This window comes from Dermacentor variabilis, chromosome 1 (assembly GCF_050947875.1).
Source record: "Dermacentor variabilis isolate Ectoservices chromosome 1, ASM5094787v1, whole genome shotgun sequence".
Classification (NCBI taxonomy): Eukaryota; Metazoa; Arthropoda; class Arachnida; order Ixodida; family Ixodidae; genus Dermacentor; species Dermacentor variabilis.
This window is the reverse complement of record NC_134568.1, coordinates 179,044,494-179,060,601: the sequence shown is the minus strand read 5'-3', so window position 1 is coordinate 179,060,601 and position 16,108 is coordinate 179,044,494. Positions and strand designations below refer to the sequence as shown.

The 16,108-nt window shown below is 47.8% G+C and overlaps 1 protein-coding gene across 2 annotated transcripts in view; it reads right to left on the bottom strand.

The window, feature by feature from the left end:
* Positions 1-1,289: 1,289 nt before the first annotated feature.
* Positions 1,290-16,108, bottom strand: part of LOC142588490 (uncharacterized) — a 369,238-nt gene continuing 354,419 nt past the window's right edge. The window contains exons 12-13 of one of the 2 annotated variants that reach the window (XM_075700303.1): positions 12,966-14,436; positions 1,290-6,948 (exon numbers count right to left, since the gene is read on the bottom strand). In XM_075700303.1, the coding sequence (XP_075556418.1) occupies positions 6,497-6,948; positions 12,966-14,436 (1,923 nt within the window). In that variant the 3' untranslated portion in view covers positions 1,290-6,496. Of the gene's footprint in view, positions 6,949-12,515; positions 12,871-12,965; positions 14,437-16,108 lie in introns of those variants that run through there. The other variant, XM_075700307.1, reaches the window with a different exon arrangement.

Genomic DNA, 16,108 nt, shown 5'->3' with positions numbered 1-16,108 from the left:
GGCAGGCGCGAGTAGCCAGTGCCTGAGCGATCGGTGGCAGCCATATTTTATTCCTTTCGGAACGGGGCCGCCAGTGGCTATTCAGAAGAAAATTCAGCTTTGTTCGGCATATTAATGCATCTTTAACGCCTACACATCACTTTGACGTGGTCAGTTTTTGCGGTTTTGTGACGTCGCGTGAGAGGCAGGTGAAGTGGGTGCAGCCCTAAACCTTTTGACCAATAGCCGAGGGATAATGGCGAAACACGTCGAATCAGAAATCACTATTTTTCTTTTGTTTGTTCCGATGATGCATAATCAGTGTGTACACGTCATACCAAATGGGGAGCTGTCGCGGTTTTCGTGACGTCGCATGACGAACAGGCGAAGTGGGGGTGGTCCAAAGAAGTTTGCTGATTGCAGGATTGGAATAGAAAAGTTTGGAATTGATTTACGTTATAGCACCCCAAGTGAACAAATGGTAAGTGCTTAGCATAAGTACCAGGCTACCAGAAACGTACACCGTCAGACCACATAACCTGCCTTAAGCGATGTTTTTTTTATAAAGACAAAAGTGCAGGTCAAGACTAAATGGAAGGACGCAAATATCCATCTAACGTACTGAAGCCCCCTTTTCTTTCTCCCTCTCTTTTTTCCATTTTGTGTGAGTTAATTTGTCCAACATAGGTACTCAGTATACCTGCTTTTGTTACTGCTTCGCCACTTGTATGACACTTGTTGAAGCCAGTTTTGAGTCGATGTACTTAGTTTCACTGTTGACCGTATTTTTACATGATGGTTGCCGTGCGCCTCAGGATAATGCTTCCTTAAGACCCTTGCTTATGTATTGGTCGTAATTACAGCCATTTCCTAATGGGAAATCCAAGTGCTACGGGTGCCGCAACATTTTTGCGCTTACTTGGAATACAACGCACCTGACAGAAAAGTGAATCGCAGCAAATGTTTTTACGCATTCACCGAACCGGGCGTGATACTCCAAGTTTCGGTTGGGAACTTACGGCAGATTCGTGGATTCGACGTTCTCAACGTACTGTGCGCAGTTTTGCGCTCCTAAAACCGCTTCATATATTTCTTGCTGCTCCAGGCTGCGCTTCTCCCAGTTCCCAGCAGCCCGTTCACTGCAGCAAGTCAGCCGTCAACGTGTTTTTCTGAGGCGCAACGTCGACCACGCGGGAAACCAACGCTCGGAAACTTTTCAAGCCAGGGACGATGTGCACTTATTGCGTCACAGTACTAATTCAGATATCGGTCATGCGATGGAGATAAACGATTTAAACAGACAGCAAGGAGTACTTGTACAACCGTATTTTATTTGACTTCTCGTGGGCGTATACCTATACATTCATCACATCTATACGCTGTGACGCTCGAGAAACGGCAAATAGTACAGCAGGCTGCAGACAGCATAGTAAAAAAGAATGTAAACGCGACTTCGACAAAAAGCTAAACAACAGGTGTTGAAATAATAAACACCGACGTGTACTAACGGACACAAACTAGCGTTATGGGCAACAGGCTGGAAGGTTGACCTTTGTATAGTTCACACAGGGCAGTATAACTAGCCTTTGTAACTAATACGCTTCCTTTGAGCCATTGTTCTAAAGAAGCAGACGCATGTCGTACTGTTCAATGCGAGCAAGCACCCGTGACTGACTAGTGACCCAAAGTGTATATTCGCATTTTTAACGCTGGGTCAGCGCACCTTGATAGTTAGACCTGCAAATAATTGACTACTGCCATCACTGGCTTTGTGCACCTGTCATTTTACTTCTTAATCTTGGTTCTATCACGAAAGAACCATGTTCTTCGTTTCACATTGTCAAGAGCAAAGATTCGGAGTGAAGTACTCGATAATAGAACATCTGTTGCAGCAACATTTCTTGTTTTCATTTCTCGTCTTGCTGTAATTTCGCCGAGTCGTATGATATACTTCTACAGCCATACAGTGATATTAAGAAAAAATTCTGCACAAGTGCTTTGATTTATGTGCGGTCCTTGTCGAAAGTACATGGATTGTTGCTCCCGCGATTGAAATCCATAACGGAGCCGCTTAGTGAAACTTGTGTAGCGTACCCAACACTGCAACGCTACAGGAGATGCGGGAACCAGATGAACCCTTCTATCTATCGTCTACTGCACAGCCTTTTATGTGCTTGCGTTAAGTGCGGGAAATGGATAAGGAGTAGGCAGTTTTGAGCAGAAACAAAGAGTTGAGCCTGTGTCCAGGCTTAATGAGAGAAAAGCAAATATTTGCTACCGTGGCGAATTCAAGAAGATTATACTGTGAAGAGCTACTGAACAGTGAACTCCAAATTCCAGAAGAAAACCCTACTCAAAGTGGCGACACGCTGCAGTAGGAGGCAGAAGAAAAGTTTAGATAAGAGTTGAACAAATAAATAAAGATAGAAAGAAATAAACAAAAGAAAGAGCCGTGCGTGGTGCAACGCTAAATAATGCATTATACTTGTACATCGACTCAGATAGTTTTCTCGCATGCATATTTTTTTCTACCTTTTCTGTTCACATATACGTATGTATTTACAGCTCTAAACCACACGGATCGAAGACAGCTCTCAGTTCTTTAACGTACTGCCTTTAGACGTGTTAACTTTGTATCTTTTTGTTTTACTGCTTTACGATGTTTACGTAATTTATTTGTACGGCACTGGTTTCCTTGTTTTGCGTGGCGAATTATTCTAGTTCACGATTTTATGAATCCGTAATCACGACTAAAGGGGCTACTGCTCGGGGTCAATCTATAAACCTGGAATGAAACTTGGTGACCAATGGCGTCTGCTGGGGTGTCTGCTGGTAGCAAGCATTGATCCGAGACTGACCAGACCTCTCTATGTTGTTCTTATTTTAAATTTCAGCAGGAAGACTAGAATCCAAGTAGTTTAGAACAGGTAGGTTGGTTTTAGAATACCGAGTATAATATAGTGTCCTAACCGCACCCCCAGCGTCGTTAAAATCCGGAGAGCTTGTTAGGTTCTAGCTGTGTATAGGCATCTCCCATATAGCTTCGGAGGTCCAAAAGTGCCATCTTCCTTTCAAAGAAGCAACAAACATAACTAAACCACTTCGTGCCATGGCCTTGGAATGCGTCTTAGCCCGTAAGATTATGTGCAGTAGTTGCATTTTGTGAAAAAAAAAATATATCTATAACGCGCTAGGCTTCGTGACTCAGATCCGTAGCGCGCGCACGCACGCACAAATGAAGCAGCACGGAAGCATGGTGGGGTGAAAAAATTACGAAAGTTATTATACGCGCACATTAAGTCTTGGTTTGGCGATTATTTTGACTAGTTACCCGACAATGTTATCGTTAGTGTATGTGGGTCATAGCTGAATGCTGTTATAGGTGCGCGAAGCCTAGGCTTAGAATAAGAAAGCAATGACACTGCTGTATTTGGATAACCAGATGCATGACAAGTAAACCAGCAATGCGAAGCTTAGCGGGTAGTCATATAGCAGGAGGAATGTGTAGTCATTTCGGGCTTCCTAGGACAAAAGTAAGTAACGCAAGCACGTGGGTTCTTGCTCCGCTTTGTGGATGGTGAATTGAACACGACAGGGCTGAACAGACTCGCTTATAAGCGCAACAGAAAGCAAAGCTGTTACGCTCAGGAACATCATTGTAATACTAGAGGTGTTTAAAAGCTGTGAAAGCATAACCTCGAAGAGACAGCTTGAATTGGGGCCTAAAATAACACTGCGCAAGTAAGTATTCTATAAGACTTCTTACGATAAGATGCATCTTGTGTGCATTCAAATGAAAAAAAAAAATCTTTCTGTAGTTGAGCTCAACAGGTGTGTGCATTCAAAAAGCGCTCTTTGAACACTTCGGAAGAACAAAGCGCAAGCTGTATTTAGGTACATTGAACATTTAGTCTACAAGCAAACATAATTCGAGCGCCACTTAATCAGCCCGCTTAACCACCGTTAATTGCTGGCGTCCCCAGTTGCATTTTATAACCTTAAACTATGTCGCTGAACACGGTAGACGATACAAGGGCTTAGTTATAATAGGTAAGTATTTCTTGCAAGTCACCAATGCTATTTTACTCGATGGCACGACTTTTAATACCCGCGTTACCGGGACATTTTCAACTGCGCGACCGTTCAGCTGAACGGATTCTATCGGCTGTTATAAGGCGTATTCGGCGTTCAATTCTGTTATGCGCTTCCGATCACGTGATCACACTTTTAAATAATGTTCAGAAAAAAAATGTTTATATCTGCTTGCGCTATATTATTTTGATAACAAATGACACCAACACAAGAGTTTTCTGATAGAGCAGTCGCTTTATGCGTATGCTTTTTTGGGAGAATAAACTTGTGACGCCGCACTCGCAACACTGGAGATAGTTGACATCTTGACAGTTGACTTGCCTTGACTGCGATCGTGGAGGAAGGGAAAAGGCTAGAAGAAAGCGCCATGCGACAGTTTTGAAGCGCAGTCATGAGAGAATATAAAGGAAAGGCTCACGGCAAGGAGGCCCCCACCACGTAATAGGCAAGCGGTAATTTATAGTCGCCAGGCACCCGGAGAGTACGGAGTAAAGAAAAGCAGGTGGCGAGGGCTGATTATGACGAGAGCGTTAACACGTTTCCTTGTTCCAGTTGGCGCGAGATTGCAAGTGCGTACAGCGCGAGCTGACGAAAACAAAGCTCTCCGTCGTGTCTCGTTCTATGCTCTGGCTTCGTCTGCTCGCGCTGCGTGTACTTGCGACGAGAGCCTCGCTAAGAGCTACCACGAACCAAACAATGCCTTAAAAGGACCGACAACCAAGGGAAGCCTATTGCCCAAGGGTCAACATGCAGGTTCCGAAGGAAAGGACGGGAGGCGTCAAAGGAGGTTGGCCTGCCGAGGCTAGCTGCCTGACGTCATGCTCCCTGCTAGTCATTTTCCTTCCTCCATGTTGTTCTCAGTTTAAGTCAACTGTTGTTCTGATGCCGACGGCAGTTGTAGCTGCCCCGTAACACCTCTCAACTTCAACTGATCCCAACCACCGTTTGGGTCAACGGCCGTTGATAGAGCCCTTGTAATATGGCTATAAAGATCTTTGCACCTTGGCGCTTCTATTGCAATACTGCTTCACTGCAGTAATCGATGCGAATATTTGCGTTCAGTCATTTGCAGGTTTGCCACTATCATCGCAAACACAGCGTCGATGGCCCAGACCGGCATTCTAACATCATCGTCGCATAAGCGCAAGCAAACATTGTCCTTTTAACTTGCTTTCCCTCGCTTGCGACATGAAGTGGTCAAAGCTATCGCTCGTGCAACAGCGTTGCAAAATCATATACTTGTATTTTGTGGAAACATGAATGATAAAGAAAAACAAAGCCTTGAAAATTATTCGAGTTTGTCACGTCAATAAAAATGGAATTCACACTCTCTTATATGCACGGTCATACATACACATATACACACGTTTATTAGAGATCCACAAGAGCACCACTATAGAACTATATGGAAGTTCGCGTTCAACGTCACATACTATAGGAAGGTAACGAACGCCACACCTCGCAGCCTGTACATGTGAATACTCGAATTTTTTTTTTCATATATCTACAGAAGTGAATGACCCTCTTATAACTTGAAAAGAATGAACTCTCGACGTAAATGTGATGACTTATCTACAAAATTAGTACGTCGTAATGACAGGCTCTCTAACACAAGCATGCAGATCGCGCAGAAAACAATGATCTGCCTAAATTGTTACCTGTTGTGAAGACTACCATATCTACAAGACTAGCGACAACATGTCGTGACTGAGGTTTTCTATTTTGTAACGAATAATTTGGTTTAATGAATGCCCAATAAGGGCTTCGTGGTGTAACGCTTCTCGCGGCACCATGAAATGCGTAATGTTTCAGGATAGAAACTTCCTGCGACTTTTTCGCAGGCGCCACAGCCTATGTGTACATGCAACCTGATATGCCATGAAAAGACTCCATCTATCGAAGTTTCTTCTGAACACACCACAGAAAAAATGGTTGGTGAAAGCAACCGCCGCCATGCTTCTAGTAGAATACTTTACAATACATTAAAGTTGAGACTCAGGCCAGTATTTGAGGGACGTTTATATTATAGTCATGCCATGCCCACGACGTTAATGAGTGACAAATGACATTTAAGGGTGTACGCACTTACAGAGTACTCAAAGCTTGATGTATGTTTATCCCTGACTAAACTTTTAGACATTTCTGGCCACTGACTCGTCGCATGTTACATATGCTGCCGACGACCGGCGTTTAATCGGTCTCCGCTGCGCTACTCGTGATATTTGAACACTCCCTCTGGAAAAGCCTGGACCCTTCGCAGCAGGTGTCACTAAACCGGCTCCACCCATACTGGGTTCTTGGCGCTAATGTTCTCTCTTTCCCGGACAGCGTAGCTGTTTTGGGCTGCGAGCCCGAAGCAAAGCTGATGAAGGCGGCTAAAGCCCTAACCATGGCACGGTACTCGAACGCTGGGACGACTAGACTGTTATGACGCAGCTGGGCTTGACTTGGTGGCGCTTCCTCGGGCGCCCTGCCCTTGTACAGGAGATGGTGGAGGTGCGCTGCGCGCCGTCTTGGGGAGTGTGAAGTGTATCGGCGCGTGGTGGTGTGTTCGCTGGTGGCAGGTGTGCAGCACCGCGCCGCACACGCCTTCCTCGTGCATTTCGTGGCGGATGGCCGACCTGTCGATGGCGTTGTATTCCTTGGCTGAGCGCGGCTTGAGGCCGCACGACACAGGGCACGGCCTCCCGGCCGCAATGTCCTCGCATCGCAGATACTCGGAGCCGCTGCCGTTGCTGCCGCTGCTACAGAGTGACAGCGTCTCGATGTAGTCGCTGTCTGAGGAGGTAGTACTGCTTTCAGAGGACCCTTTCAGGCCAGCCGCGTACCGCTCACCAGGGAGTCCGAACGCCCCTTGCTGTGGGCATCGCGCGAATGCTGCGCCAGTCAAAGGAAAAGAGTCACCATTTGAGCAAAGGCTGGCTCCCCAAGTATGCTGAAGTGAGGAGCAGTGAATTTAACGCGATGCGCTTACTCGCAAGCACGATGACTCCGTGGTCATCTTTTAAGTAAAAAGTGGTCGCAAGAATTTTTGTTGTCGTTCGCACTACCAATAACTCCATTCCTACGAATTACGAATCACTCGAACATCTTGGTCTTTGTGTGATATCACTCAAGCTCCACGTGACGCTTTGTCGCCTGCTTGTGGCAGTTATCAGAAGGGATGGTAGATGACTAGGGAAGGTAGAGTTAAATTGGGTCCAATCGTAAAGGTAGGAAGCCGTACTCCAATGGCTACTTCATTTCACTTACATGTAAAATACGAATTTGCTTAAAGAAATGAGGAAATTAACATGAAAAAGTTAATGAAGCAGAAATAATGAAAAACAACACTGCTTCATAATTCATAGAGAAGAGGTGCGAGTTTTTAAAGACGACCTCGGAACAACTAGAAATTTGGTCTTCCTGTACCGAGATAATCTGGCTTTTATTAAATTGTATACATTTTGATGCCAGCAGAGAAAACTCGATGTGATTCAAAACAAGTTCAGGTAGCAGTAGAAAAGTTGCAGCTAATAAACGGAGCCTGCAGAGCCAACCATCACAATTGTGTAAAAGGTGATGTCTGCTGCGGCGGCACGAAGAAACAAGAAATACAACACGTTCACAAAGCGTGGTGCAAATGCAATGTTGCGGCCAGGCACCATCAGGCTCAGCTGACACATTATGTGAATTACGACTTGGACTGATTGATACGGCATTTTTGGAAACGAAACTAGTTCCATTTACAAAAATCCTAGGAGACCTAAGCACTTCGTATGAAGGGTACTGGTTTGGGCTAGTTGTTCACAATTAATGATCAATGTTTGTTCTCCTGTCTGTCGTTCCCCAGTCCTCGTTTCAAGTGGTGCGCAAATAACATTGATCACTTCTTATGAGTTATGAATGCGAAAGCGTCCAACTGAACGCCGCTGAGCGGTCCTTCTAGTTATGGACACCTCGCGGGCAAGCGAGCACGTTTAGGCACTTTGCCAACGCCTCCCAGATAGCACGAGGACGGTGCACTTCGATCTGTGACGTCATGCTAGCTTGCCCGATTGCCATAGAATCTAATGGGGACGCTCCCGAGTAAGCCACGATGATTTTGACATCACCGCTTTCGTCACATCAGGCTTGGCAACGGAAATTTCGGTACAAGTACAGTGACGTCGTAAAGCAGAGTGCACAGGCCTGCTATTTAGGAGGGGCTGGTTTAGCCCTGTGGGTAAGACACTCGACTTCCGAACGTGGGGTCATAGGTTCGGAACTCCTTATCACCAACTTTCTTCCGTTCTGATTTATTGTTTGTTTAATATACTAATTTCTTAATAGCGATTACCGAGGCGAAGTTACAATGCCGGCGAGAGCTCGCGCGGACAAGGAACGCGCGGATAACACGGGCTTCCGAGAGCGAGGGTGACGTGGCGTTGCGGCGATGCCTATCCACTCACCTGGCGCGGCAGCACAGTTCCCTGTCGCCCGCTCTGCTCCGTCGAGGCGCGCACGTGACGAGGCGTCGCAGCCAATGGGAATGTAGATGCCGCGTCGTTGGTTTTTCGCTCAGTCGGCCATTTGATGCTGTCGCATCGAAACTGACACATATACTTCGATTGCCGCAGTGGCCGTAAGTCATGATTTTGCTCCCCCCCCCCCCAGTAGCTCAGTGTCTATGGCGTTCTGCTGTGGATCACGAAGTCGCGGTTTCAATTCCCGGAAGCGGCGGTCGTGTTTCGATGGCAGGCGAAATGAAAAAAAAAGCACGCAAACAACAGGCAGTCAAAATTAATTCGGAGCCCGCCACTACGGCATCCATCGTAACCCACTATGCCTCTGCCGGGACGTTAAGTACCACATGTTAATTTTAAGCCACGATATTCCTTTGGCCTTGAGTGTCAGGTCGGCTTTTTGAATCTCTTGACGTCGCATGAAAATAGAGAATACATGCTCACAGAACAATTTCACATAAGTGTATCAAGTGAGTGCTCGAGTGAACATGCTATAGTAAAGCAAGTATACACATAAGGGTAACTTACACAAACAAGTAGGTAAGTCACGGGAAGCCAATTCAGCTTCTAAAGGAGGCAAGTAGTAACGCCTAGGTAGGAGGGTGATACGCATTTAACTACTGCTGATCCGAATTCCGTTTACGAAAGAAGTATCACAAAATGCTACCATACTTTCCTTTCGACAGACCGGAAGAGAAAAAAAAAGCTCGGTATTTTGAATCTGAAATGCCGAACATCCGATAATACGAAGGAAAGCGGTTAACAAATCGAATGACGGGAATTGGCCAATGCAGAAAGGAAACTGCCAATGAGATCCCGCTCGTCGCGATCGTCCTTGTTGTATATAGCGTTAGCACGAAGGATAAGTGAACGCCTACGCTGGGTAAAGTGTAGCAACCACTGACCAAAGATGACAGCGCTAATGTCACCCATGTGAAGCCACAAGTCGCGCTTCCGGACTACCACAACGGTACCACTGAAAACGTCCAGGAGTCACTGGCACTTCTCATAGAACAGGCCTTGGCTCACAATGAAAGGTGCGTGTTGGTTGTACAAGATTGTCTGCACATCGCTCATTTGCCACCATGGGTAGACACAGCTATACCTGAAGGTGGAATTATTAACGCAAGCTGACTGTGCTTCAGCAGTGATCACATACATTTGTGCGACACAGCAGCTGTATTGAAACTGAGTTTCCTCGCAAAAGTACACTCCGAAGTGGGTGCACGACCACCTAAGCTTTTTCGTTGGGCCAGCATGTATTGAAACATTTTGTGAAGGACTACATCAGTACCGCGTATCCTGTTAATATTTCAAATGTAGCACTCGTACAGCCTCCGGATGTTTAATATCGCGCAAGCGGCGCCCGCATGGAACGTCAGCGCCTTATAACGGCGAGAAGCGGCAAGATCGGCAACAGTAAGCACAAGCACACAAAGCACTCTTTGGTGCGCGTGTCATCTGCTACCCGCCGTTCACTTCCGTAGTGCACACGACCTGCCTTTGTTATCTGTGAGGTCTTATCGTCGACAGACAATACCTCGTATGTCCTCATAAATTCCCTTTATTATGCGTGGGTGTAGCACGCGTGCGTGTAGCAATACGAAAGCAAAATAGAAAGCGCATCGAAGATGACATGCCTTTGTCATGTACGTATTCTGCTTCACACCCTGTATTTTGTAAACAGACATGATATGACAAGAACTTTATTTGAGTCCTGAGGGACAGATCTTGGGGAGGCAAAACCGAAGGCTCCCGAAGATCAACTCGGTGGCCCCGCCCACGATGGGACCGAGAGATGAAGTCCCACCGCATTGTCGTGGGCCCTCTGGACAGCCTGGATTTGAATGTGGAGATTGCTGCTCTTGAGAGTGTTCTGCCATTGTTCTTTCGTGATGGGTGAAGAGGCGTTAAGGGCTGGGCACAGCTAGAGCATGTGGTCAAAAGAGCATGAGTCATGACCACATTTGGGGCACGACAGTGAGTGGTCTGGATCTATCCTGTTAAGGGACCGAGCAGTGCGATACGAACTGGTTTGCCGGAGTCTGAGTGTGCTAGCCTGAAGTTTGTTCAATTTGGGGTCAGGGGGTGGCAATGTGCTCCTGCCATCTCGATAATGGGAAACAATTTCGTGGAAAGTACATAATGGATCTTTGTGAATGTTGACGTCGGTCCAAGCCTGGCTACCCGCGACAGCGCGGTACGTAAAATCGCGCACTCTCCGGTGGGCCTGCTCGTTAGGATTACATCCAAGCGGGTTAATCGAGCTATCTAGATGGGCTGGGAGCCACCAGATGTGGTGTCCACCTCGGCTGCTCTCTCTAGTCCTTTGAAGTGCTTTAATCACAATACTGTTCGCCTGTTCAGATACGAAGGCGGACGAGAAGGATCTAACCGCTGTGCACGAGTCCGAGAAGACGATAGCGAGAACTTTTAAGCTGTGAAAAGCCAGAGCGATCGCTGCTTCCTCCGTCACATGGGCAAACTTCGTATAAACAGAGGCTACATTGACCAAATTGCCCTCCGCGTCAATACCATCGAGACAGCGAACTTATCCCCACTGTCATATCTGGCAGCATCAACAAAGAGGGCATCTAGTCTCTACTGATTTATCTTTTTAAGGATGGACTTGGGCTCTCGCGAATCTTCTACCCTCGTTATGCACTGGGTGGATGTTTCGCGGGACGGGGTCAACCATGATGCGAGTTCTGGTTTCCCGGGTCAAGCTAACTTTGGTCGCCGGTTCATGTCTGGGTTGGATTCCCGCTTCTTCTAAAATCTTGGTCCCTGGCTTAGTGGATGAAAGTCTCATTATTTGACCCGCTGTGTGAGCTTCTATTAGCTCATCGATGGTGTTATGGAGTTCTAGCTCCAGCAGCTTATCAGTGCTTGTCGACTGCGGAAGGCCGAGCACGCGCTTGAGGCCGGTTCTGATTAGGGAGTCGAGCTTGGCCTTTTTCGCTTTACCCCAATTCAGGTACGGCGCGATGTAGATAATATGACTCAGGAAGAATGCCTGATAAGCTCTGAGCAAATCGCCCTCTTTGAGACCGCCTCTTCGATTTGAGACCCGGGCTACAAGTCTTAGGACCCGTGTACTTAGATTTAGGTGCACGTTAAAGAACCCCAGGTGGTCGAAATTTCCGGAGTCCTCCACTACGGCGTGCCTCATAATCAGAAAGTGGTTTTGACACGTAAAACCCCATAATTTAATTTTTTTACAAGTCTTAGAACATTACTAGCCTGTCCAGTGAGCCTGTTGAGGGCCGTCGAGTTACTGCCCTTGGCATCAATGAGGAGACCTAGAATCTTGACCAAGTCCATCCTCGGTATGAGATGCCCATTTTTAGTTCGAATTTCTATCGGCAGAGTTTCCAGGGGCGCAAGGTTTCTTACCCCCTGTCTGGACTCGCGGTATAACAGTAGCTTTGATTTAGCGGGGGAGAGTTCAAGACCCGTGTTTGAAAGAAAATCTTCGGTAGCCTCCAACGCGCAGAAGCACAGAAATAACTCTTGCAGGGCGTGTGTCCTCCTCAGCTCAATAGCGTAGCAGACGACGCTCGCACTGGAGTGTGCCCTGCGCACATGTGAGCGCAATCGCTGATCTCACCATTCCTCACCGTTATAAGGCGCGATATTAGAGACTTACAGCTCAGCAAGCCAGCGGGCCTAGCGAACCAGCGTAGACGCCAGTGCGCATGCTTGGTACAACATACGCAGTGGCGCCGACGCTGGCTCGCTGAGCTATAACCACTATGGCTGTGTTCCAATACTCGCCGTAGACGGCTAAGTAGACGGCTAAGCCGACAGAGGCCATCTTAAGTCTCGTTCCAATTCTCACGAAGACGTCAAAGTAGACACCTTCGCGAAGTCAGCATCGAAGTCAAAAACGATGCAGCCTACTTTCCTGTCCAAACAAGATGGCAGCTGAGCAGGACGTTTGGAAAGCCGATAGGAAGGTTGTCTGCGCACAAGAAAATGTAGACACGCTATCCTACGCCCTTAATGTAAGCTACATCGTGTTTTTCATAGGTACGCAGGCACAAATACTTAAAATACAAAAATAATGTATGCTTTTCTCAGCTTTTCTTGTGGCCGCCAAGTGGCGTCACGTCGCAAAAGCGTCTTCCGTACGTCTTCCAGACGGCTAGAAACGCGTTCCATTACTTGCCCTTGAAGTTGTCTCGGCTGTCTCCTTAACTGTCTACGTAGACTGTCTCTCATGCTGGCCAGAATCGGAACACACCCTTTAACTCTCTATTGAAAATCCGGGAGGCTATACCTTGAAGTGCTGATGTTGTCCTGTACTCGTGTTCTGCATAAATATCCAAGGAAAACGTTGTAACTCTAGTGTTCACAAATGAGCATTTGTACACATCTTTCAGCTTATCAACAAAGTCATTACCTTACCTTCTTGAATAAACCTTTTGCTTTCGTCGCAGCGACGATGGCTCACAGTCGTCCCTTCATCGAGGTTTCTTGGAAGCGAAGGGTGTGAGCTCATATGACATTCGTGCGCCGCAAGCTCGCACACAGTTTCTGAGCTTTCTGGCAGGCTCGTCGACACGCCGGAGTCTGACGGGCTCGAAATGGTGTCCTGCTGTTGCGGTTTGCAAGGCACACTAGAGGAGCGCTTGATACTGGTGCCGTTCGTAGGGGCATCGCCCAAATCGGCATTACCGGCGTCCATTGAGATGTCTTCCTCCGAAAATCTGAAGTCGCCTTTCAACTTTAGGCAGTCAGCTGACCTGTGAAAGGGGATCCGGAACAAATTTTCCATAGAACGGTTGTTCGGAGTGGAAGGCACTGAAGACGGCGGTGTAACATCGACCAAGTTCTGAGACCTAGCTCGGAACGGAAGCTTGTTAAACGTTGGTCGCCGTTCTCTGCCCATTGGGACGGCCTCTTCCGCCTCCGACATTTCTTCCGTTTCTTGGCGCCCATCGGCCGAGCTGGACCGTTTCTTCGTGAGCACCTTTCTTTTGGCGTCAGCGAGGGGTGATGGCTTGTCTGGCGTCTCGGTCGAGCGTTGCCTGCTGCTTGCGATGCTGCATTTGGGGCTGTTTTTCCAACTTGTCTCTGCTTCGGAAGACACGTCTTCTGGAAACTCTTCCTCACAAGGGAGCAAATATGGCATGAATGGCCGCAGTGGAAGCGGAGTTCTTTTTGTGTCCGAGCTTGTGGCATTGCTGCTGCCGCGATCGTTGTCGCACTTGCAAGGCTCGATTGGGCGCATGGCGATGTAGTTGCTGTCGCAGACGACGCCCACTTGCTCTGATGAACCGCGGAAGGACATCATTTCGTAGCTTTCGCCGATGGTACTTGACGAAGGAGAGCAGCGTGGAGCTGCCTTCTTCAAGGTCGCAGATTTTTCGGGGCTCTTGAACTGGTTTTGGTTTACTGAAGGGGAACCTGACAGCATCACTTTCTTTTCGGAAGTGCTTTTCACGTCGTTTTCGGAGTCACACTGCTCCGATAGAGAGGACAACGCGCAAGTGTTTTGGTACAGAGGCAAAGACTCTATGAAATGACAGTTCACATAGTCGGAGAAGTGGTCGGGCTTCTTACTGTCCGGCATGATACCAATCATTCTGTTTCGCTTGCCTGGTTCCCTACATATAGTAGAGGGTGCGCAGCTGATGGAGCATTGTAGTGTAGCAGGCTGGCTTTCCTCGGAAGGTGTTCTTTGGAAACATGGAACAAGATTTCCGGCCCAGAATGTTACTCGGTTGCACGTGCAAGCTGCTCGAACGTGGCTGCAAGCGTTAAGTTCTTGGCACATAGAGAGGGGGTCTGGCAAGAGGCTGTTGCCGCAGGAGCAAGCTAACGGTAGCCGAGCAGTCCTTGTTCCTTGACATGGCTCTTGCTGCGACACGTGCTCCTGGAGATGCAAGAAAAAAGGCAGTTTTGCTAACTGTTAGCACATTATGGCACACCACTTTTGTAGTACTAATAGGCCGGACGTCATGTATCGCTAAACGGAGCATAGAGGAAGGGGCTCTGAGGTAAGCGAGATGCACACCTCTTTGCTTTCCTACATAGTCGTGGAAGAAATAAGGGGATACAAAAGACACAAAGGGGGAGGGGGGGGTCAAAAAAACGCTGCATGCACAAGCGTGGATGAACTGCAAAACTATAAGTGGTCATTGAGACCTGCCAGCCGGGACACAAGCAGGACTCGAGTGGTCTTCTATGGCTGAGACCTCAACGCTGTTACGGTGTCTACGCATCTAAAGCTCCCAGGAGAGCAATTGTCACAGCTGGCTTCTTCGCTACAAAATTGTTTATGCGGGGAAGCCTGCTTGTGTACTTTTATTCGCTTTAAAAGCGATGCCACGGCATCGGAATAAAAACGACATAAAAACCACGGCATAAAAATGCTACCACGGCGTCTGGCGGCATCGAACCCGAGCGATCTCAATAATGAGACCGGTACTCAACAGATTGCATCGTCATAATATGGGGTATTTGTGTCCACTGTGAGGGACGGTGTGTGCACCGGTGCGGGAGATACAAGCTATTTTACCAGAAAATGCGTGGAGCGGTACGATTTTATCACCGAATTGCTTACGAAACTTCCAAAGCGCTGCCTGTGAAGTCTGAAACAAAGGACATAGTGGAAAAAGTGCATTGTTGATAACAATTCTCAACGAAGGTTGTCCCGCGACCGACGTCCCTCAAGCGACATGTGGTGACGTGTCTAACGCCTCTGTCACACGGGCAAACTAAAGTGCCCCGTGGTAGCATCTGTTAACTTAAATATGCGTGCACAATAATAGTTTGTTATTGTTAGAAACAGCATTTAGAAACAAGCGACGACAGCGACGGGGACTTGACCAGTACCTGTCCAAGCGACGCGTTGCGCCAAACAACTGCGCGGCCATGACCCAGCGTGGCCGTGAACAGGCCGAGAGCGAGAGTAGTCTTTTGCAGTGTGGCAGGTTTTATTACCTTGTAACGTTAGCAAGTAAGAAAAAAGTATTAAAAATTACTGCTGACTCTGCCTTTTATATTACTTATTTTTTGCTCATTGCTAACGAGGCTACGCACTTGGCCGCCGCGAAGTGTGTTCGCCGAACACGCTCGCCGACGAGTGCGCTCGTCCCAGTGCGGCAGCCGGCGAATGACGCTAGCGGCGAAGTGCACTCGCTAAATGTGCACCTAAGTTTGCCCCTGTGACAGGGGTACTGCACCGCCTCTGCACCTATCACAGAACTGCGGAGCGCACTTCGTTCATGACGCGCGGGGAGCACATGCTGCGCAATCCAGAGCGCAGGTTTTATTCTGAGTGAAGTCGAATTACGTTTGCTCTTTTAACCGATCAGCGACGACGATGCAGGTAAGCGCGCGTCTCCAATTCCAGCTCAGCCGTTGCTGCGCGTGGCGCGGCTGAGCGCAGCCGCGCACGCCATACATCTTGGAGGTAATCTGCGGTGGGCACAAAGGCGACGTAAGCCGATATGGCTTGTGGCTTTGTATGCGCCGTGTTCTCGCGCGCCTATAGAGTTGGAGATCGCGTAACCTCAAGTTTCGGAGACGCGTGGAAGCTAGGG